At 36.1% G+C, this 23090-nt stretch overlaps 2 protein-coding genes across 6 annotated transcripts in view; both read left to right on the top strand.

Moving 5' to 3' along the window:
- Positions 1 to 4068, top strand: part of ap3d1 (adaptor related protein complex 3 subunit delta 1) — a 31729-nt gene extending 27661 nt beyond the window's left edge. For all 5 annotated transcript variants that reach the window (XM_058760204.1, XM_058760206.1, XM_058760208.1 and 2 more), the window contains 6 exons: positions 915 to 1104; positions 1184 to 1272; positions 1377 to 1462; positions 2652 to 2773; positions 2862 to 2941; positions 3027 to 4068. In XM_058760204.1, the coding sequence (XP_058616187.1) occupies positions 915 to 1104; positions 1184 to 1272; positions 1377 to 1462; positions 2652 to 2773; positions 2862 to 2941; positions 3027 to 3122 (663 nt within the window). In that variant the 3' untranslated portion in view covers positions 3123 to 4068. The remainder of the gene's footprint in view (positions 1 to 914; positions 1105 to 1183; positions 1273 to 1376; positions 1463 to 2651; positions 2774 to 2861; positions 2942 to 3026) is intronic.
- Positions 4069 to 6843: 2775 nt separating this feature from the next.
- On the top strand, positions 6844 to 21982 carry cdc34a (cell division cycle 34 homolog (S. cerevisiae) a). Its single transcript, XM_058761508.1, has 5 exons — positions 6844 to 7380; positions 16674 to 16760; positions 18046 to 18143; positions 18336 to 18470; positions 20777 to 21982. The coding sequence occupies exons 1-5, from the start codon at positions 7195 to 7197 to the stop codon at positions 20997 to 20999; spliced, it is 729 nt and encodes a 242-aa protein (XP_058617491.1). The 5' UTR covers positions 6844 to 7194; the 3' UTR covers positions 21000 to 21982.
- Positions 21983 to 23090: the final 1108 nt, after the last annotated feature.

Raw genomic sequence — 23090 nt, 5'->3', positions numbered from 1 at the left:
GTGTAAGTAAATTGCTCAGTGCAAAGAAAGAGAAATATTGGGAACCTGGTATTTCTTTTTTCATGTGTCTAATAGACATGAACAAGTTCTTTGAAAAACATCTATGACCTTTGAAACTAGTCTTCATGACTATGGTTTCAATAGACAATGACATGACAATGACAATCATGTGATTAATCGCGATTTTAAAAAAATGTAATCGATTGACAGTGTATATGTGTGTGTGTATATATGTGTGTGTGTGTGTAATAAATATCAATATAATTTATAATTTCAAAATATGCAATTTATAACAAATTATATATGGATTTTAATAATGTAGTATTATGTATCTTTTTTTGTTGTTTTTGTATATAAATGATATATAATTAAAATTCATTAAAAAAATATACAATTTATAAAAATGTTTAATGTATAAAAACTATACAATAACTAGTAAATGTATATAAAGTATGTAATAATTATCAATATTAAATTTAGATATACATGCGCACGCACACACATTTTTTATTATATATAAATTTTACTTGAGTAAAAAATAAAAACACGTACATACAAAACTTGTAACATCATAAACATAAATGCACTAAAGTCTAATTAAATTTGGTGTCTGCTGTGACTAAAGTCTTTTGAGTGCTACAAGACTGTCCAATCATCTTCGAGTTCTGACTCTCAGCATTAGTTATTAAATACACCTGTTTGGTGTAGTTAAAGCTGATGTGATCTTTTCCTCATTTTGGATGATGATCATGATATCCAAGGCATTAACTCCCTTTGACCTGGGCTAGTAATAGTCCCATTTCTTCTGGCCTTTAACCGCTGAGATCCAAGTGTTACGCGTGTTGGTATGATCTGCATGTTTTGGCCTCCTAACACTTTCCTACTCCATTAAAAACATATTTTCTTTTCTCTAGGTGTACGACATCCAGGGCAACCATCAGGATGAGAGCAAAGTTGTGGTGTCAGTCATCTTCGAGAACAAGAGCGACAGCTTCCTGAAGTCAATGGAGTTCAATGTGCTGGATTCCCTCAACTCCAAACTGCAGCGGCCGGAGGGAGCCGGACCTCACGACGGCCTCACCGTCCCCTTCCAACTGCCACCAGGTCAGGACAGCCACGCTCCTGAGAGCGCCATTGACTGGACTTAGGCAGATTTCACTCATGTCTTCACTTCTTTTTCCAGGGGTTTCGAACGAGGCCCGCTTCGTGTTCTCAGTGCAGAGTATCGTCATGCCTCAGAAACTAAAGGGAACCCTCACCTTTATAGTTAAGGTGAGAAACTCCCATACACACTCATGAAAGCACATGCTTTTCTGTATGTTTCCAGTGCGAGTGTTAGTATTGTTGACGTGTGTTTTGATTGTTTTCTGGTGCAGTCGGATGAATCCTCTACTCATGAGAAACTGGACTTCAAACTGCACTTTACATGCACGTCATACCTGATCACCACTCCCTGTTACAGGTGAGCAACACATTACCACATTATCAAACCACTCTTACATGAAGCGCTCTCTCTCTCTGAAAATTTGATGCCGGCATATCCCTAGTAGTGTATTTAGAGCATTCGATGCTTGATAGTTGAACATTTTAAAATGTTAAAGTCCCCCTGTAGTCAAAAATGTTATCCCTTAAAACACTAATGCTAATGATCGGAATCTATCACTTGACGTGATTGGTTGTTGAATTTTTTGACGTAGCGTTTCTGGGACAGACTACAGTTTTAAGGAGAAAATACACGGCAATGGTGTTGATTAATGGATTGGCACACGGTTTGTCTAAAATCATATTAAAAACACCACATATACAAATAAACAACTTGATTTTCACTACAGGGGGACTTTTAAGGAAATGAAGACAGTCATAAATATTAGTGTTGTAATTTTTGAGTTGTACTGTAAAATAAAAGTGTTATTATTAATATTATATTTTTTTAAATGCTGATAATATTTAATAACAATTGTAGTAATAAAACAGTATTTCTTTTGTTTTCTAGTTTTATTTGGTAGTAGTAATTGTAATAAACATTTATTATTATTATTATTATTTTTATAGTAACATTGATATATAATCTCAAAATTGTGGTCAAATTGTGCAGCCCTACAAGCAAGCACAGTAAACCTGGAGTTTTCCCTCTCCCAAATATTCCCCAAATAAAATAGAGCATTTATTGAATCAGTAAAGACAGCCATAAGTGTAGTAATTTAGTTGTGCTGTAAAATAAAATTATTATTGCTATTATATAATTTTTAAAATCCTAATAATATTTAATGGCATTTGTAGTAATAGTAAATTATTTAGTAGTAGTAGTAATATTAATAATAAATTCTATAATTATTCTAAAGTAATAATAATTATAGATGTTGTTGTTGTTGTTATAGTCATTTTTATATATTTCGCAAACTTGGAGCTTTTTTTTTTTTTTTTAAATCACAATGTTAGTTGTTTCTGATGTTTGTTTGTTTTCTCCACCCCAAATGTCCAAAAAAATTTGTTAATTTTTAAATATTTATTTACTTATTTTTAATTTTGGTGTGGATGATGAAATTGTTATTTATATTAGGGCTGTTGTTAATTGTTTAAAACTATATAAAAGTAAAAAGACAGTACTGAGTGATTTGATGTAGCTAAACGTTCATACCTTGTGTTGTCAGTGATGCATACGCAAAGCTGCTGGAGTCGGGTGACCTGAAGGGCAGCTCTCTACGGCTAGAGGGGATCAACATGCCTTTCCACCACCTGCTGGCCAGGATCTGCTTCCACCATCACTTCTCCGGTGCGCCGACTTCACAAAGACGCCTGTGATACCTTTCAAAATATGGACAACCTTAAATCTGTTCTTCTCTTGTTTCCTGTGTTTGCAGTTGTGGAGAGGATTGACTCCTGCGCCTCCATGTACAGCAGGTCGATCCAGGGTCACCACGTCTGTTTGCTGGTCAAAACCGTGAGTATCTGGAATATGAACTGAATCTTAATGATTCTGATTCCGAAGATGATTCATTAAAACCCTACGTTTCTCTTTCATCCAGTCCGATCAGACGGTCTCCATCGACGCCAAGTGCGACGAGCCATCGCTGCTGGGGAATGTCCTGGATGAGATCAAGCAAACCTTCTCGAAATGCTGATTGTGTCTGAGAGACCCCTCGCCCACGCCGCCCTGAAACCCCCTGAACCCCCATCCCAGCGCAGCCTGTCCGGCTGAACCACACGCTCAGAATCATATATCGCACTCTGAGGCTCGTGTCCCTCCTCTTCCTTTGTATTTATTGGATCAGTCGTTCCGCTGTTCTTCTTTTAATACCACAAATTTCAAGCCCCTCTCTTGCCTTTGTTTCCCCTCCTCGACCTCCGACGTGCATTGTGTTTCTTCATCCTCTTCTTCTTCCAACGGTCTTTCCATTGTCTTAACGGTCCATGACTTTCATCTTGAGAACTGGATTTTTTTTTTTGTTGTCGATGCTTGTTGTGTGCTTTTTTTTTGTTTTGCGTTGTGTTGTTTGTTGCGTTTTTTTCTGTCCTGAACTCCATCATCGCCTTTCTCTGCATTAAACATCAGCGTGTCTGTTCCTTACCAGTTTCGTTGCGCATGTGTTGCTCTTTTCGAAGGCTAGCCCTTGCAGGACTGGTTTCGGGCCAGAAACATCCTTCCCACAACTCATCCTCAAACTCTAACTGCCTCTGAGCACTAATTTCACACACAAGTGCAGTTGCACATTGTCGCACGCATATAGGACATATAGGTACACAGGGTTGCATTTCTAGACCACGTTTATACTTGCGATCCCACGTGATATAGCAACATCATGTGATAGCCCTACTATTTGTGTCCTAATGTTGGGAGATAATACTACAGTTGCATATAGTTAACTAAACTGCACACTAACAAACCTTGCTCAGGATAATGACGGTTAGAGAAAGTGGCGAAATGAACAAAATCGGATTATTTTACATCTTGCAAATCCGATATAGTAATTCTTGTACTTTTATGTTCCAGTTAATGGACGCTAGGGTTGCAAAGAGGTGGAAAATTTCTGGTAAATTTCGGAAACATTCCAGAAATTTTGGAAACTATCCATTTTTGCGAAGTTTCCAATCTGTCTCAACCCTAATGGTCACCACCAGGATGAAATCTCCAGGTCGCCTGTTTACCTCAGAATAATTTCGATGTGTACTGTAGTTTGTTGGGGGGTGGAAAAAAACAAATCGATTAATCGTGTCAAATCGATTAATCGCAATTAATCACGTCCAAAATAAGTGTTTTACATAATGTGTTAACTGTGTATATATTCATATTTATATCTGAGTTACTATATATACATGTATGCATTTATTACACACACATACATTATTTATATTTATATATATGCATAAACACTTATTTTGGATGCGATTAATCGATTTGACGCAATTAATTGATTTGGTTTTCATATATAAATAAAAAAAAAATATATATATATATATATATATATATATATATATATATATATATATATATATATATATATATATATACTTTTACAAACTAAAGTACTATTCGAAAATCTTTTCTGATAGCATTCATTAAACGTTTTAACCCCAAATATTCCTTAAACATGCCATTTAACACACTGACAGTATCTCATGTTTCTAGACAGTATTATATTAAAGTGACCCCTTGTATGTTTCTAATACCCGTCTTGAAAATATAATGCTGTTAAAGGGAGCCTAAAAAGTTAAATGTGTACTTCCTCTATCTGTATCACGTCTGTCAAACGCCACCATGGCTTTGACACCATCCAGACTCATGCTTCATGTGTTCTTCAGCTCTTAGAACTGCCGTCTTGTACATTTGCAGATTACACTGAATGGTTTTTTTTTTTTTTTTAAAGCTGTTAAATGCCTTTTTTTCCACACTAATGAACTTGTACTGACTAATTCAGGCACATGCTGTAAGTAATTCCTGTGTTTAACTGTCTGATCCAGCACGCTGTAGCGCTCGGTTGTAAGGACGCAACCAAAATAGTGGAGATCTGCTCATGAAACCTGACGTTGTCCTGAGGGAACCTTGCAAGTGTTTTCCATCGTACGAGTGAGTTCATCAACAAGAAGTGACTTGAATAGCAGGTTAAAAGAACGTTTCTGGAAAAACAACATCTCTAGTGGTTTACAGGTCCTGTGAGGACTCAATCATCTGATGTGGAGAAAAGTGACTAATTATTAACAAGTCTGAATTTTGTGCTACAAGTCACATTGAAATTTATAACTTGCATGGGTAGGAATGTAAACTTTTGCCTACTTTTTGTTTTTGACTAATACATGAACACTTGCATAGAAAACTCCCCTATCATTCCTTGATTGTCGCAATTATTTTCTAGTTTCCTTTTTTACGTAAAAGTTGGCTTCACCATATTACACCTTTTGATGGTATAATGTATTTTTATTTGTTATGAGTACATAAACTTCAGAAAATGTCTTGGAATGTTTTTAAAAAATTGCATTTTGCATTAAATTATTATAAATATCAGTAGAGGGGTTTGGGGGATTTAGGGGGTCCGTACAGATATGAATACTTTAGCCGTTAAATGTGATTCAAGTGAAGTGGCCCAGCTAATCTAATAAGGTTTTCCCTCTGGCAAGTTGTAGTGCAGATATTGCTGGATTTGGCTTATCATTAAATATACTCTCATTGCTCTTCGTTTGAAGGTACTGTCCAACTCCTTCATATGTATTTTCCGACTGTATGATGTAATATAATGTTTTAAGATGAATAAATGAACTACAAGAATGACCAATAATGTGCAAGGAACATTTTTGAGAGGTCCACGCAAAGAGTTTGAGAAGGATGCTATAGTTTTGTGTGCACCAATAAATTCATACATCTATATGTAGACCAAATGTTTGCTTCTGTTTGATCTACTATGTTTCCTGTTTGTAATCATGTGTGAACAAAGTTAAACATACTTATTTGCATATTTGTTATTTATAAATAATTTTTAACGTGCTTAAAGCAAATTAATTTCCTGGTTTGTCTATGGTTGTTTACTGTAATATTAAACCCTTATTCATTAGGAGAAATTTGAATTAGATATTTAATTTATCTGATTTATCTTGTTCTTGTAAGGTGAGGATAGATAGACAGATATTGAGAGGGAGAGATGGATAAAACGACAGACAGATATTGAGAGAGATATGTTGAGATATAGATATTGAGAGGGAGAGAGATAGATATTGAGAGAGATATGTTGAGATATAGATAGAGAGATATTGAGAGGGAGACAGCTAGATAGATAAAACGACAGAAAGATATTGAGAGAGATATGTTGAGATCTAGATAGATATTGAGAGGGAGATAGATAAAACAGACAGATATTGAGAGAGATATGTTGAGATATAGATATTGAGAGAGATATAGATAGATATTGTGAGTGAGAGAGCTAGATAGATAAAACGACAGATATTGAGAGAGATATGTTGAGATATAGATAGATAGATAGAGAGATATTGAGAGGGAGACAGCTAGATAGATAAAACGACAGACAGATATTGAGAGAGATGTTGAGATCTAGATAGATAGATAAAACGACAGACAGACATCGAGAGATATATGTTGAGAGATAGATGGATGGATATTGTAACAAATTGTGGTTTTGGTTTCAAACACGTACTTATAAACCTTTTAAAATTGTAAGAGATAGATAGATAGATAGATAGATAGATAGATAGATAGATAGATAGATAGATAGATAGAGCTTACTCCATACATTGTTGGAATAAAAAGTCAGTGTAGCAATACAAACTATATTTAAGCGCGTCTGAAACGTTTCCTTGTGCTGAGTTTCCTCGCTGGGTTAAGCTGCTCAAGCTCATTGGTTGCAGGAGCGGGCCGTGATCTTCAGCTGCAGGCACAGCGTCCTATAGAGTGACGCTGGGGGAGGGAGCGAGACTCCTCAAACAAGCTGCCCTGCTCGTATGTTTATTTACTAGCGGAACGCTTGATTAATCTAACACGTTTAATATCGACGGCAGGTGCTTAACGTGGGACTTCAGATGACCGACGCGAACAACAAATCGTCCGGGGCTGTTACTCGCTGAGCGGAATTTGTCATCGAGTGACTTATCTCGGGTTTGTTCGCCTGAGCGTGTGTGGCGTCTGTGAAACGGGCGAACTAAAGTTGTTTGCGGGGTTATTTTGGATGCCAGATCGTTTGTTTTCGGAATATGGCTCAGCGTGGACACCATCATGTTGCGAGTTCCCAAAAAGCTTTAATGTTGGAGCTGAAAAGTCTCCAGGACGAGCCGGTTGAAGGCTTCAAAATAACTTTAGTCGATGAGTCGGACTTGTACAACTGGGAAGTCGCGATTTTCGGACCCCCGAATACGCACTACGAGGGGGGTTATTTTAAGGTGAGTGCTGTATTTAATCTTTTAATGTAATTTGACGAGTTTTTATACGTAAACTAATTCGAAGCGTCAGTACTCGAAAACGAGAGTGACTCTGTTTTATTATAATTGCTTATGATCTAAACGTTGTAGATGTTGATTTGTGTCATTGGCTTTTAAAGGAATGACAATTCTATTGTTCCAAACCTGTTTGACTGTCTGTCTTCTGTGGAACACAAAATGAAATGTATGAAGAAAAGATGTGATCTAGGCTGCCACAAATTATTTCCTTTTGTGTTCCACGGAAGAAATAACTAAGTTTTGGGTTTGAAAACGACACGTGTAGAATTTTAGTTTTCGCTGTAACGTTACTGTTTCTTTAAAGGGAACGTTCGGCGTTCTAATTTTTAAACGCCAACGTTCCATTTGTCCATAATTTGGTCTGTGCTCAATGAAAGAGTTGCTCCATTGTTCCTCATTGTTCTCTAGAATTACCATCAGTTGCTTTTTACACAGTTCACTGGAACAGTGTCTGAATGTTGTAAAGTTCCCTCTGTGTGACTTGGGTGTTTAAAGTTCAAAGTATGAGTTTATTTTAAATGTAATAAACCAAAAACGTTTTTCAAGATGGACAATGAACTCCCTTATTCATCACTAACCTAAATTATAAAATCTATGGCTTCATGTGGAGCTTTATCACTTGGTGTTCTACAAGTTGAACGGTGTCTGTCAACAGGAAAACCTCAGTCATATTTATTGCTCCATCTGTCAGTGTCACTGTCAGTCTAAATTTGATCAAATTAGAAAAGATTTTTGCTTATATGACCTTCAAGCTGCACTTTTTGTTAAAATAAACACGTGTACATATATTTTATTTGAACCTATTGCTGCTAAATATCATCTTCTGTGTCCAACCAAAGTCAATCTGCCAGACCACAACAATAGCAGTTATATTTAGCCTGGCTTCATAGCTGTGCCTGTGTGTCATTGGCTTGCATGCTGGCCAACCAGCCTCCACACATCATGACATTAGCAAGTGGCCGCCGACCTGTTGGGAACATTGGCTACCGAGTCACAGCCTGAGTTAAAAACAAATTTGTTGGGCCAGTAGGGTCTCTCTTTCTATTGTTTAATCTTTAGGAACAATGCATAGCTGTGAAAATTCAGTTCTCTCCTGTTGTTTTCCTGCATTGATGTGGAAAACCGTGTCTGTTTGTTAGTGGTGAGGAAGGAAGCAGGTCAGCCCTGAGACCTTCTCAACGTCTCTTCCAACAGGAAGAGATGAGTAACCATGACTTCCTGCACACTACTTCACCAAAGCAGACAGGTTTCCCTTCTGCATTCTTTTTCCTGTTTTTTGATGTTTTGATTGTTCAATGTATAATCAAACTAATGAATCCTTACGTTTGAAATCAGTATTAGCAACGTTTTGCCTTTTACAAAGAGAAATTGGATTCAGAATACAACAAATCTCATAAATCGCACTTGAAATATTGGTAAAATTGTTATTGACTTACCTTTTGAAAATTTTTTAATAAAATAAAAGAATAAAAAATTATATTTACAAGGAAGATTTATGCAAAATCTTAATATAAGATCAATATAAACCTTCTTGTTAAATTATATATTATGATTTCGGTAGTGACAAATTTGGGGAGAGGACAAATATTCCAAAACAATATGAGAATTGACTACACAATTACTAGAAATGTGTAACTTGGATGTACAATTTGCATACATACAAAATTTGTGAAGAAAGACATTTTTTTTCCAAGACATTTCCAACTCTGACTTTGCATCAATTCTGTAGAATGACCCATATAGTATTTTAACTTGTTTTAATAATATTATTATTATTATTTATTTATTTATTTATTGGTATAGTCAGTATTGGGTATTTAATGTAACTGTGCTGCCAATTTCCCTATTTAACTTATTTTTTTACATTTATTTTACCTTTGCTGTCATCTAAAGTTAATCTTTAAAAACACTAATATATATTTTTTTCAAATCTTAAAATTAATATCCAATTTTATTTTGTAGCCTACATTATAATGTTGTGATGCCTAAATTTAACTTTAAATAAACTGCAACAACAGACAACAATGTGCAATAAACTGGTACTAAGTATTTTTCCATCAAGTAATATAGTTCATTATTTTAACAAATTTTTACTTAGTATCATAGAATGTACGGTGTGCATTTTATAGTCAATTTACATCAACTTCAGACACTGCTCATCCAATCATAATTTAATCAAAAATCTGTTTATAAAACACGTGTGCCTTTTATTTTAATTTCGGACAAAAATATAATTTTAATTGAATGAGATATTGTTCCTGTAATACAAAATTACTCATTTCGTGATCATCAGATTTTGGTCATGTCACCCACCCCTAGCGTCATTCTGTATCCAGCTTCAATTTTCCAGCTAAGAGAGATTTGACGCAGTCATTAAGTTCTCATGAGTAGGATCTCTCTAAGCAGGCTTCAAGTTCTTACACGTGGCGCTGAGCTGACAGGTAGCAGGGTTCGCTCCTGATCGGCTCGTCGCTCCAGTGAAGCGTGCACACACCCAGGCCCTGTGGCAGGTGATGTGAGCTGGGCTTGGCCGTGCTTGACTCAGCCTGGCAGCTCGAGTCATGTTACCCCCTCCTCTCGCCAGACTGCCGGAGTGTCACAGAAACCAGAGACTGACACACTAACTAGGCCTGTTCTAGCTTCGTTTAGTGCCTGGAAGGTGTTTGGAGTGAGTCAGCCCATAATAACAACTCAATTTAACTCTTTCAAGATGTCTGGTGGTATGACTAAGAACCCTTAATGAACAATCTTTTGTGAGAATTAATTCATGTTTAACATCCTCTGCGCAGTTCAGGCACATGGCCTGAAACCTTAAGTGTGTTAAAAAAAGAAATGTAGTCGTTGTTGGTCTTATATTCATATTTAGAAGCAAGTATCAAGCTGTTGTGTACAGTACCTGGGAAAAACTAGAGAAAATGTACAATTTGCTAGCTAGAAATTATTTTTAGAAACATTTGGTTTGAAATGGCAAAATATTGTGTAGTCTTGAATGTGACACTCAGATTAAAAAATAAAAATAAAAAATCAATAAATTCATAGAAAGTCTATGAAAATCCATAGATAAATCGAACAGTCAATTGTAAATAAATTCACAATTTGATCAACAAAAACAGACTATAAAAATTAAATCAAGCCATCTATTATAAATGGTAAGTAATCAACTTTTGATTATCAGATGGTGAATTTATCTATTTACCAATATGTCTTGATTTATTGATTTTCATAGTTCTAGTTTTTCATTTATCTGTGAAATCCATTGGTAAATTCACAATTTGATAATCGAATTGTCTAAGAATTCAGTAAATAATCAATTATTATCATTGGTAAACAGATTAATTTACATATTCATATATTATGTATTATAAACATTGGTAATTGGATAAATCTGATCATCAAAAATTGTCAACAAAATTGATCAAGCAATTCATTAACTTTGATGGTAAATGAATAAATTTGCAATTTAATAATCAAGAAAAGTCTACAAAAATCAATAAATCAAGCAATCCGTTATAAACATTGCTAAATGGATAAACTCTCAATTTAATCAAAAAAAATTCTACGAAAATCAAGAAATCCATTATAAACATTGGTAAATGGATAAATTCACAATTTGATCATTAAAACTGGCTACGAAAATGGTTAAATCGAACAGTGCATGGTTAAATCGAGCAAAATGCTTTTTATAGCTGTTGGTAAATAGAAAAAGTCACAGTTTCATAATAAAAAATAAATAAAAGGTTGCATGTTGTTACCTATAGCCTCGTGGTTAGTGCGCCGACATATAGCTAGCACAACTGTGCTCGCGGCGTCCTGAGTTCGATTCCCGTCTCGCGGTCCTTTGCCTATCCCTCTCGCCTCTCTCCACACAGTGCTTTCCTGTCTGCTCTCTACTGTCCTGTCCATTAAAGCGTAAAAGCCCATAAATATAACTTTTTTTTTTTTTTTTTAATTATCAAAATGCATGGTTATTATAAATTATGATATGATTGATAAATGCATGTTTAATTTGTCTTTTTTAATCTGTGATCTATTGGCTTATTTATTTTCCAAACATGATATAATTCAGCCATAATATTTCTTGCCATGAAAATAGCCACAGAAGCTGGAATGGCGTTAAACACAAACAAACCAACTTATTGATCTTCCCACTGAACCAGAAGGCGGCACCCAATCTGTTGTCAATCATTGCTCCGGTGTTACAGCAGCTGTCATTGGTTTCAGCTAGGTGCAAGCAACAGATTTAGATATTACACTGAAATGCAAGACTACACAGTCTGAACAACTGTATCTGATAGATCAGTCCACAGTCAACAGGTGCTCTAGTTCTTAACCGAGAAATTCATGGCCCACTAATTAGGCTAATTACCTGCTTCCAGTGGATCCCAGTTCATTCTTAACTAGCTTTTGGTGTCAAATGAAGCAATAGTGTGAATTAAAAGAACAACTTCCTACCTCTGGCCCTCAGGGACTGTCTCTCCCTCATGTAGTTTACCCTGAAGGACACCATTTCCCTGTACCCTCTGATGTTTCAGTTGGGATGGAGGGAGCGAGATCAGGCACCGGAAGATGAGGAGAATGAAGGAGGTGTAGAAGAACAGGACCGTTTGTTCAAGGAGAGCAGCAGTGACCTGGTTTATTTCCTCTTCCAACCCAATGTCCATGGGATTCTCTTCCTCTCAAATGGGATTGTAGGAGAGAGATTTATTTTTAGGTTAAGCTCCAAGATGGGGATTTTCAAGCAAAAACGATTCGTTTATTCTAAGTGGCCCACATTGTCATTAGCATTTCACATTAACCAAATACATTACGTAATGCGGATATGAGTGTATTCCAGAATGAATTGCTCATGTAAACCAAATGCTGTGCTCGGCTCGATCGTGAAGTTTAACATCTGCTGAATCAGCTGGTCCAGAAACATTGGGTGGCAATGCATCGTGCGTCACTCATCCTGATGAATCATATAATGTAAATGTCCACTTTTTTTCTCTGAAGAAGAATTTTTATTTTAGGAGATTAATTTAGAGACGTAACTTCTCAGATGTGTTGCCACATTGTTTTTTTGTTTTTTTACTATTATTGTCGTGGTTGGGAGAAATTGCATTGAAATAATTGATGTTGTGGTGTTTTGAGAAATTGCTAGTAGTTCGTGAGTATTTGACATCAAACAATTTTGTTGTTGTCGGCACGATAGCCTTGTGGGCTGTCCCTGCTTCTCCACTCTGGAAGTGTTCATCTTGATCTGTTGTTCATACATGGTATCAGTTTGTAAATTTTCCGTCAAAATTTGTCTCTAACGAAGTTTTGTCAGCGTCAGAAATTTTGTCACAGTTGTGTTCAAGGAGCAATACGTTTGATTGGTACAAAAGTCTTCGCTATGTTGTTTATCGTACAGTCTGATGTCTCAAACTAAATTCGTAAAAATCGTACACTGCCATTTGAGCATTCAACAGACCAATTGGGTACCAATGTCTTAGCCATGTTGTATATCGTACAGTCTGATAGACTGTTGATGTTGCACAAGCCATGATTGTAAAAATATGACAACAAAAATCATACACTGCCACACATGCTTTTAACTGGTTTGTTGGTGCCAAAGTCTTAGCTGTCATGTGTTATTGTCCCGTTTTATATACTGTTGATGCTGCACAAGCAGTAATTGTAATTTTAACCTGTCGGTTGGTACCAAAGTCTTAGCTATGGTCAGGGCTGGGAAGGTTACTTTTAAAATGTATTTCACTACAGATTACAAAATACATGCTTTAAAAAGTAATCAGTAATGTATTTTCTTAGATTACTCAGGTTTAGTAACTTAATCTAAATACTTCAGAATACTTTGAAGTACTTAAGCTATATAACACAAAGGAACATATTAACTTAATGTCTTGTTTTTGTTTTCTGTTTGCATTTAACAACATCAGTTTTCCACAGCATTTCTATGAACAACAACAAAAAATTGTCATTTAAATCTACCAGTCAATATAAATTCAATTTGAATACAATGAATGGGATTCCGTGCTCTTTCATGCTGCATTCCAAGCTTCAAAACGAATCCAAACACACCAAACATATCATAAAAGAAGTAGCCAAAACAACTGGCACAGTTCTCGAAGTTATACAACAGATTTGTTTAATGAATGGACCAAACTTTAAGTGAATACTTCATAATCCTCTCTATGGAGAAGCGATTGCCGAGTCAAAATGGACAGGACTCGTTTCCCAAAGCAACTACGGTCGCAAGTAATGTCGTTATAGTTCAATGTAATTTAACAACCACAGTTCGCTAACGATGCTTTTGGGAAACATACCCCAGATCTATCCAGTTTAATGTGAACCACTCACACTGGTTTCGTTAAACAAAAGAAATGATTCATTTAAGAGATTGACTCAAAAGAATCATCTGTGCACGAATCGAATCATGAACTCGCATTACCGCGCCAAAGATGATCTATTCTAGAACATTTCGAATGAATAAAGACACACAAAGCTATCGTTTGACTTTATAAACTTTTATTTCATGCATGATTCATATGGATCTGTTAACTGAATGCAAAGTGTGAAATCTAGGAGAATTCGGTGTCATTTTTCAATTAAATTCTTAGAAATATTAAATGTAATGATTCAACACGCAAAATATTAGAAAATAGAAAAATGAGTTACTGGATAAAATTTTTCAAAGATCAAGAACAACTTCTCAAGATACTTTTTCAGATTAGACGTTGTATCCTTTGATGCTGATAGAAGTTTTGTTGCAGGTAGGCATTGCACTGCACTGAGATGTTATGTTACCTTTTTTAGATTTATATAATAGTCTTTGTATTTCCACGAGAGAAATGCATTACGCAAACGGCTTTCTGTTGTGTTGTCCATTTATGTGTCGTGATGAGCGTATGCACTCACTACGAGTTGCTAAATGAACAGGTTGCTGCTCTTTTTATTTTTTTTCAATGGAGAATCAGTTGCCTTAATGGTTAAAATCCCCAAACTGTTTACATAAATATTAAATTAAGAAATTACATTAATTTAATCAAAGTAATCACTTTGGTAATCTAAAATACTTTTCGGATGTAACTGTAATTTGATTACCACCCATTTAAAATGTAATTATAACGAAGTACAGTTACTCACATTTTGTATTTTAAATGCGTAACGCCGTTACATGTATCTTGTTACTCCCCAGCCCTGGCTATGGTGTATGTTATACAATATGAAAGACTGTTAATGTTGCATCTGCAAAGAATGTAAAAATGCAACGGTTAAAATCATAAACGGTCATTAAAAAAAAATCATAAAAATCTGTAACTTAGAACATCCCTGTCCTTAAAGTTTGAGTATCATCCAGTTATTAGGCAACGTAGCTAAAGCGAGACGCTCGGCACACAGGCTGTCACAAGAGCTCTTGTGTGTTGGGTCATGTGCAGCGGCGAAGGACTCCTGTAAGCTGCCTCCGGTGAAACGTAATACAGTTACCTTCTCACATGGATCCCTACTTGTGGTTTAATAGGCTTGCTTGCTTGCTTGCAAGTTGCCCTACACTACTTGGGTTTCAGGAATTGAGTAGCACTTGATGCACAGGTGCCTCTGTGTGTGTGTGTGTGTGTGTGTGTGTGTGTGTGTGTGTGTGTGGTTGCCGGTTGTCCCAACCCCCCAGTACCCCTTCTGAGAGCTGGGCCTTTGAAGCACACACCAGCTGACCGTGCCAAATCAGCAAATGTGTGCTGTGGGGGTTGTGGAGTGGTCCATGTGCATGTGTGCCCACCACCCACTGTACTGAAAGGCACCAGGCTCAGCTTGCTACAGATTGTGAAGGATTTGAATGGATGCATGTATAAAAGGTTTGTTTATGTTATGCTCAAATGTACATGGATGTGCATGTCACAGATTGAGTGTGTAATCGTTTGGGTTCTGGATTCTGAATTCAGCAATATGGTGCCGCCAACAAGGTTTAAATGATGGGACATGATATTGAGGGTTATTGAGATTCCGCTTCCACAAGACACTAAGATTTAGTCTTTGTAAAGCGCTAATTTCCTACTGCGTGTCTTTAGTAAATCCTGACAGTAGTTTTTTAATGCCAAATGAGGGTTTGCGCTGACATAAAATGATACTAAATCTGGCCCTTAATATAATCTCAATTTAAAGTAGTAGCATTTTCATCAACAATAATAATATAATATTAATAATTCTACTACTGTGACTACTAATAGCCTAGTAATTGTTATAATTAGTAAGAATACACTAAATTAAACAAAACAATAGTTAGATTATTTAAATGTAAAGACTGTATAAAAATGAGTAATGCACTGTTATAGTTGTTGTTTATCAACAAAAACAATACATTTAATAAGTGTTATTAAGAATACACCTTTCAATTTATATTACATTTATTATTCGTTATAAAATATATATTATTTCAAAATAAATCAATTTAATTTCTGATTTTTATTTATTAAACACTTTTTTTTATGGCACATGCTAATGTATATCTAGCCTTATCTAGGGACTAAAATATCATAGAGACTTGAAGGTTGGGCTCTTTTGCCTCAACAACCAAAAACACCTGAGCAACCAAATAGGAAAATGGTAAAACTCTTTGGCAATGTGGCAACAAGTTTTGCACAGCAAGCACTGCTTGCTTTTTTTATTTATTTTTTTTAAAGAGAATTTTAGCACTACAAGTAAGTCAATTGGGATAAGTTTGGGGGGACCTATAGGGGACCTGTGAATAGTGAACTATAAAAAAGTAGATGGTACACACAACCTGTTCATGCTTTCAAGTAGTATTTATATATGTTGAGGATGTGTTTTTCTACATGCTTGGAGTCTTCTCTACAAATAAAGGATGGATTATCAGCCTGTGCCAAAAAATTTATATGCTGTTTGGCCGCATTGCAGATGGTAGCTTAACTTGTAACAGGCTTTCCGTTAAATCAGATATTCTCAAATGAGAAACATACCAAGGGTAGCCTACCACTTGATTTTCTTCATCTCGTCGGTTGCTGCATGAGGTATTCTTTTAATAAACCCATGTTTTTATCACTTGACTAATGAATATGTCATTAAAATGTGTCATGGAGGTGTATTTAATGTAGTTGAATGACAAAGCTATAGAGCACCGGTAGAGATCTTGGATATTGGTGTTATATTGCTCCATTGAGTGGCTCTGTGCTTCATCACGTATCATTTGAAGACAATGTGCCATTACATCCATTCCCTAATGAATGTGTTATTTCTTCCAGGCACGTATCAAATTCCCCATTGACTACCCGTACTCTCCTCCTGCCTTCAGATTCCTCACCAAGATGTGGCATCCCAACATCTATGAGGTTAGTCTACACAAACCCAATCAAACTGCAGCCTGATCAGCATTTGTTTGGATTAACATAACACATTTACATTAATATAATTAAATTAAATTAAATTAAATGTAACTATAAAAATATATAATAATGTCTTCATTATGAATGTTACCTTTTTAAAAAAATAAATTCATGTAGGAAATGAATTTACCTAATTTGACAATCATAATTGACCCTTCACCAAAACCTGCCCCCCCTTAGTTACTGTTGCTATGTCCGACAAGCCATGCCTCTCTCACACTACACACCATGTTTTCACACAGTAAAAAAAATACATCGCGGAGCAAAGAGGAATCTGATAACATGCCAACAGACAAGAAAGACCAGGTTACTTTTGGTAGAAAACAAGGTCTCGGCTTTAAAATTCTTTTTTTTTTCATGTAAACAATAAATAACATTTTGTGGCTTTTTAATGTGTCGTGACAGATTGCTGTATTGTCGCAGTTCAAGCGGCATGTGAACCAATCGTCATTTCGTATTTACCTAAGCACAAAATAAATATGAATGAACATCAGAAGGTATTTTATTTCAATCGCAGGAAGACGTCAATACACAATATTTTTCAAGTTTACCGAAGTTAATCTACTTTACTCTCTGATTGGTTTGTCGGGCAAGATGGCGGATTTGGCGTTATGATTGGTCAGATCGCCTGTCAGTCAAGCTCTTTGTGAACGGTCAATGACTTTGACAATAGTAAACAATCTGTTACCTTAAATGAGGAACTGTAGTAAATTGAATGCATTATTTTGAATATGGATATGCTAATATACAGATTTCCATGTTGAAAATCAGGCATTTTAAATCTAATTAAAAACAGTAATGAACTGTTTCTAGATTTCTAGAGCCAAGTTTTGTTTACTTTTCAGAAGTCAGAAAGAGCTTTGTTACCAAGTATGTTTACACATACATTATTACTATTATAATTGATCTGATTTTCATTGAAAAGCCGCTTTGAAGCAATTTTTATTGTATAAAGCACTATGAAATTCCTTGTGTGAGGAAAAATGTCACTAGTGGTTTAAGACTTTTAAACCCGAATGTTAATGTTATTATGTATAATAACAAACATTGGACTTAAACGTTTAATTTAAAAGCCAATTTCAGTCATTTAAACTGAATTATGTTAACTTGGTCAAATTATTCACAATTAATTACTTGCATCTTTTTAATAGTATTTTATGAAACTAAGCATCATTTTTATCGTCATCAAAAAGATGCATGACAGATGTTTAACAAGTTAACATTATTTCAGAATGGCGACGTATGTATTTCCATACTGCACCCACCAGTGGACGATCCTCAGAGCGGAGAACTGCCGTCAGAGAGGTGGAACCCAACACAGAATGTGAGGTAAAACAGAATTTTATAAAATTAGACTGCAGTGTTCTACATATTCTTAATCTAATGTTAATAGCAGTTTCCCGTGTGATTCTTTGCACAGTGCCTTTTCTTCTGTTACGCCTCAACAGTTTGAGATCAATAATTAAGCCAAACGGTTGCAATTAGTTTAATTTAATCAGCTGATATCTGCTTCCCTTTCAGGACGATCTTATTGAGTGTTATCTCGCTGCTGAATGAGCCCAACACCTTCTCACCTGCCAACGTGGACGCCTCCGTCATGTACCGTAAATGGAGGGACAGTAAGGGGAAAGACCGCGAGTATTCAGAGATCATCAGGTGCGAGAAACTCTCTTCATCCATTTATGCTCACATCTATTACACAGCCCTGCGTTAGAAAAAACAATTTTGTTGATTTGGGGAAAAAATGCCTGAAATTTAAAAAAAAAATTCCCATCATGTACTGTTCTCTTCTCAAATTAAGGAGGATTTTTCAAATCGTATATACAGGTGCTGGTCATATAATTAGAATATCATCAAAAAGTGAAACTTGTATGTTATATTCATTCATTACACACAGACTGATATATTTCAAATGTTTATTTATTTTAATTTTGATGATTATAACTGACAACTAAGGAAAATCCCAAATTCAGTATCTCAGAAAATTAGAATATTACTTAAGGCCAATACAAAGAAAGGATTTTTAGAAATCTTGGCCAACTGAAAAGTATGAAAATGAAAAGTATGAGCATGTACAGCACTCAATACTTAGTTGGGGCTCCTTTTGCCTGAATTACTGCAGCAATGCGGCGTGGCATGGAGTCGATCAGTCTGTGGCACTGCTCAGGTGTTATGAGAGCCCAGGTTGCTCTGATAGTGGCCTTCGGCTCTTCTGCATTGTTGGGTCTGGCATATCGCATCTTCCTCTTCACAATACCCCATAGATTTTCTATGGGGTTAAGGTCAGGCGAGTTTGCTGGCCAATTAAGAACAGGGATACCATGGTCCTTAAACCAGATGGTTGCTTTGGCACTGTGTGCAGGTGCCAAGTCCTGTTGGAAAATGAAATCTGCATCTCCATAAAGTTGGTCAGCAGCAGGAAGCAATTTCCTGGTAGATGGCTGCGTTGACTGTGGACTTCAGAAAACACAGTGGACCAACACCAGCAGATGACACAGCAGCCCAAATCATCACAGACTGTGGAAACTTAACACTGGACTTCAAGCAACATGGATTCTGTGCCTCTCCACTCTTCCTCCAGACTCTGGGACCTTGATTTCCAAATGAAATGTAAAATTTACTTTCATCTGAAAAGAGGACTTTGGACCACTGAGCAACAGTCCAGTTCTTTTTCTCCACAGCCCAGTTAAGATGCTTCTGACGTTGTCTCTGGTTCAGAAGTGGCTTGGTAGCCCTTTTCCTGAAGACGTCTGAGTGTGGTGACTCTTGATGCACTGACTCCAGCTTCAGTTCTCTCCTTGTGAAGCTCTCACAAGTGTTTGAATCAGCTTTGCTTGACAGTATTCTCAAGCTTGCGGTCATCCCTGTTTCTTGTGCACCTTTTCCTACCCAAATTCTTCCTTCCAGTCAACTTTGCATTTAATATGCTTTGATACAGCACTCTGTAAACAGCCAAACCATTCAGTAATGACCTTCTGTGACTTACCCTCTTTGTGGAGGGTCAATGTTCGTCTTCTGGATCATTGCCAAGTCAGCAGTCTTCCCCATTAATGTGGTTTCAAAGAACAAGAGATACCCGGAATTTATACTGTAGGGATGGCCATTAATTGAAACTCAAATGTAAATATTCTAATTTTCTGAGATACTGAATTTGGGATTTTCCTTAGTTGTCAGTTATAATCATCAAAATTAAAAGAAATAAACATTTGAAATATATCAGTCTGTGTGTAATGAATGAATATAATATACAAATTTCACTTTTTGAATGGAATTAGTGAAATAAATCAACTTTTTGATGATATTCTAATTATATGACCAGCACCTGTATGTATCGGCTATAATGCACTAATCAAACGGTGTTAAAAATTAATCTTTTAATTTACAATCTGCAAAGGAGTGGAAAAATTTTCAAGTACTCCATTTAATGTGAAATAACTTTACATAAACAAGTTTATAAATGCACAAATTCTGCCATTTCCTGTCAATGATTGGTTGTAGTAAAACACCCACAGATGTAGCAGAAAATATCTGGGTCATGTTTGCATTTTCTTCTATCGCTGCCATAATTCTAACCTTGAAATCAGGATCAGGCATAAAATAATGTCTTCAGAAACATGCATACATGCGAAATCAGCCATGAATAGAACAAACAGTTGTAATCTGGCTCAGAGGAAGACAGAAATCTTTGTCTTTGTGACAGTTTTTCTGATGATTAAGTGATAATACAAGACTACTTCGCCTTACAAATGGTTATCAAAAGCAAAACAGTTACAAAATGCACATCATCTTTTGTGATTAAGTGTGTCGTAGAGCAAAACAGGCACTTTTTTTTTTTTTTTTTTTTTTTGTTGGATTTCATTTAGCGAATATGATGCATTATGCATCTAGACATATGCATGCATAGCATTTGTGTTGTATTTTGCACGTTGCACTCAACTGCATGGTTTGGTCATTTTTCACAGGAAGCAGGTTCAAGCCACCAAAGCCGACGCTGACCGGGACGGGGTGAAGGTGCCCACCACGCTGGCCGAATACTGCATCCGTACCCGCGCCCCACCTGCTGACGAGGGCTCCACCTTATTCTATGACGACTACTATGATGATGAGGAGTTAGACGACGATGATGAAGAGGAAGATGAGGACTGTTGCTATGATGAAGATGACTCTGGGACGGAGGACTCTTGACGAGCAGCACCCGAGCTTTCGAACTCTCCGCTTCCGGTTTTCCGTTTGGTTTCGTAGCTTTTAAATCAAGTCGAAAAGGATTTTTATTCGATTTTTTTTCAGTTTGAAAATCTGAGATCCCAGACATCACGAAGGGCAAGAGATGATTAGCGTAGAGGTTATGGATCCCGATGAATTAATTGTACGTCTGTTCATGTGGCAACCAAAAGTTGCAGTCAACTCCAAACCGAGACGCTTTTAGAGTTTGTTTTTGTTTTGTTTCTTGTTGTTTTGTCTGGTTTTGGGGGCAGGTTGGGTTCAACCTATCAGTGCGAAACAGTCCAGCTCATGTTTATTCGATTCTCGATAAACAACTTGCCTTTCAAAGGCACCTGATCTCAGGTTTCAATGTCTGTGATTCAACAGTATTGGTGTCTTTGGTGGGGAAAATGTAGCGAATACACATTCTCAGGGCTACTTCTGTTTCTTACACCACAATGCATCATATTCTGCTTCTGTAGCCAAGGACTGAACAAGCTTCTCAGATAAAAGGCAAGGGGTTTAATAAACGGATGCATCACATACAGTTCAGACCATTCTAAGCTTTGTCCTCTTTTTGGACTTTAATGTTTCATTTTATCCACCAACAAGCCTGTCTTATTTGTTTTGTTTTCGATTTTATGGGGTTGCGAAGTAGTGCGTTTGAATCTTCACTAAGTTTAGCTACTCTTTGACATTTGCTGGTATTTTAATTTTGTTATATATCCTTCTTCATTTTAAAGCTTTGTGGTGACTCTAACCTAAAATCCTCCTCAGGAAAATGGACACGAGACTTTGGTGTATTTGTGGCCGAGCGCTTGACCTGAACTGAAAATTCATATGCACCCAGGGTATTTTGGGCCACTTTCCCCTTGTTTGTATTTTATTTTATTTTTTCTTCCTTCCTCCTTTTTAGTATGCTTTGTAAATCTATTTAAAGTCTGAATAAAGATCTTTATAACAATTACTGTAATACGATTGTTGATGAATAATAAAATTCAATGATATAATGAATAATAAAACGGTAAGCTATCTATATTTTAAACTGAATTAAATTCAAATATATGTTTTATGTATAATAGAAGAGTATATATATATATATTTTTTTTTTTTTACTGTATATTTTGGTAACACTGCCAAGTGCCAACTGTTCCCAAAATACCAATTTTGCCACTAGAGGGCAGCAGTGGGCTTCTTATTGTTATGGTTTTGTTAGATTTGTCAGCCTAACCATAATAGGTTACGCTCTTCTATATACATGTTTGGTTTTGTTTTGTTTTTAAATAACTTTTTAAACCATTTTGGTAGAGTTGCTGCGTTCATTACTTTTGTATATTTAAGTGTGCCAAATGGATCATGACAGGCATATAGTCATAAAGATAACCTTTTGTATAGGGACCAAATAGTTTATTAGCATGCCTATTATTAACACATTGGCTGTTTATTAGTAGTTATAAAGCACATTCTGCATGACCATATTCTACATCCCCAGTCCTACCCAATACCTAAACATAAACGGCAGATTAGGAGTTCATTGAGCCAAAAGTTGTGGTTAATGGTTTGTTAATGGTGAGAAATAGACTTTAAAATAAAGTGTGATCATTATAATTTCAAAATCACATGTTGATGTAATTCCCTTGTGTACGTGAAGTTACTTCATAGTACAGTGTAAGTGAAGAGAAATGGATGTGAAGGAATAATTTGCATTTAAAAGGCATTGATCATAGGTGGTAGAGCTTTCATTTGAATGCAAAATGAATGGAGTTTGCTATGTAGCACTTATATGCCAAGATCTATTATGAAGGTCCTTGAAGGATGTCATTGCATTCTGGACTTCTGCTGCTCAATTATGTTGTCGACAGACCTGGATTAAAGGTCAGCTAAACTGAAAGGTCTTTGATTGGAGGCACCACAGCGTAGAGCACTGATAATCTACAGTATCCAGCATCTGTCAGTATCTGTCCCAGAGCCATTGCTAAAATTCACTAAGCCAGGACAATTTTTTTATAGATTGTTTGGTTTTAAACCAGGAGCATAATTTTAATAACAGGGTTCCCTTAAAAAAAAAAAAAA

Source organism: Onychostoma macrolepis, chromosome 22 (genome assembly GCF_012432095.1).
Source record: "Onychostoma macrolepis isolate SWU-2019 chromosome 22, ASM1243209v1, whole genome shotgun sequence".
NCBI classification, from domain to species: domain Eukaryota; kingdom Metazoa; phylum Chordata; class Actinopteri; order Cypriniformes; family Cyprinidae; genus Onychostoma; species Onychostoma macrolepis.
The sequence above is the reverse complement of the archived record's forward strand: the minus strand, read 5'-3'. Positions and strand labels throughout refer to the sequence as shown.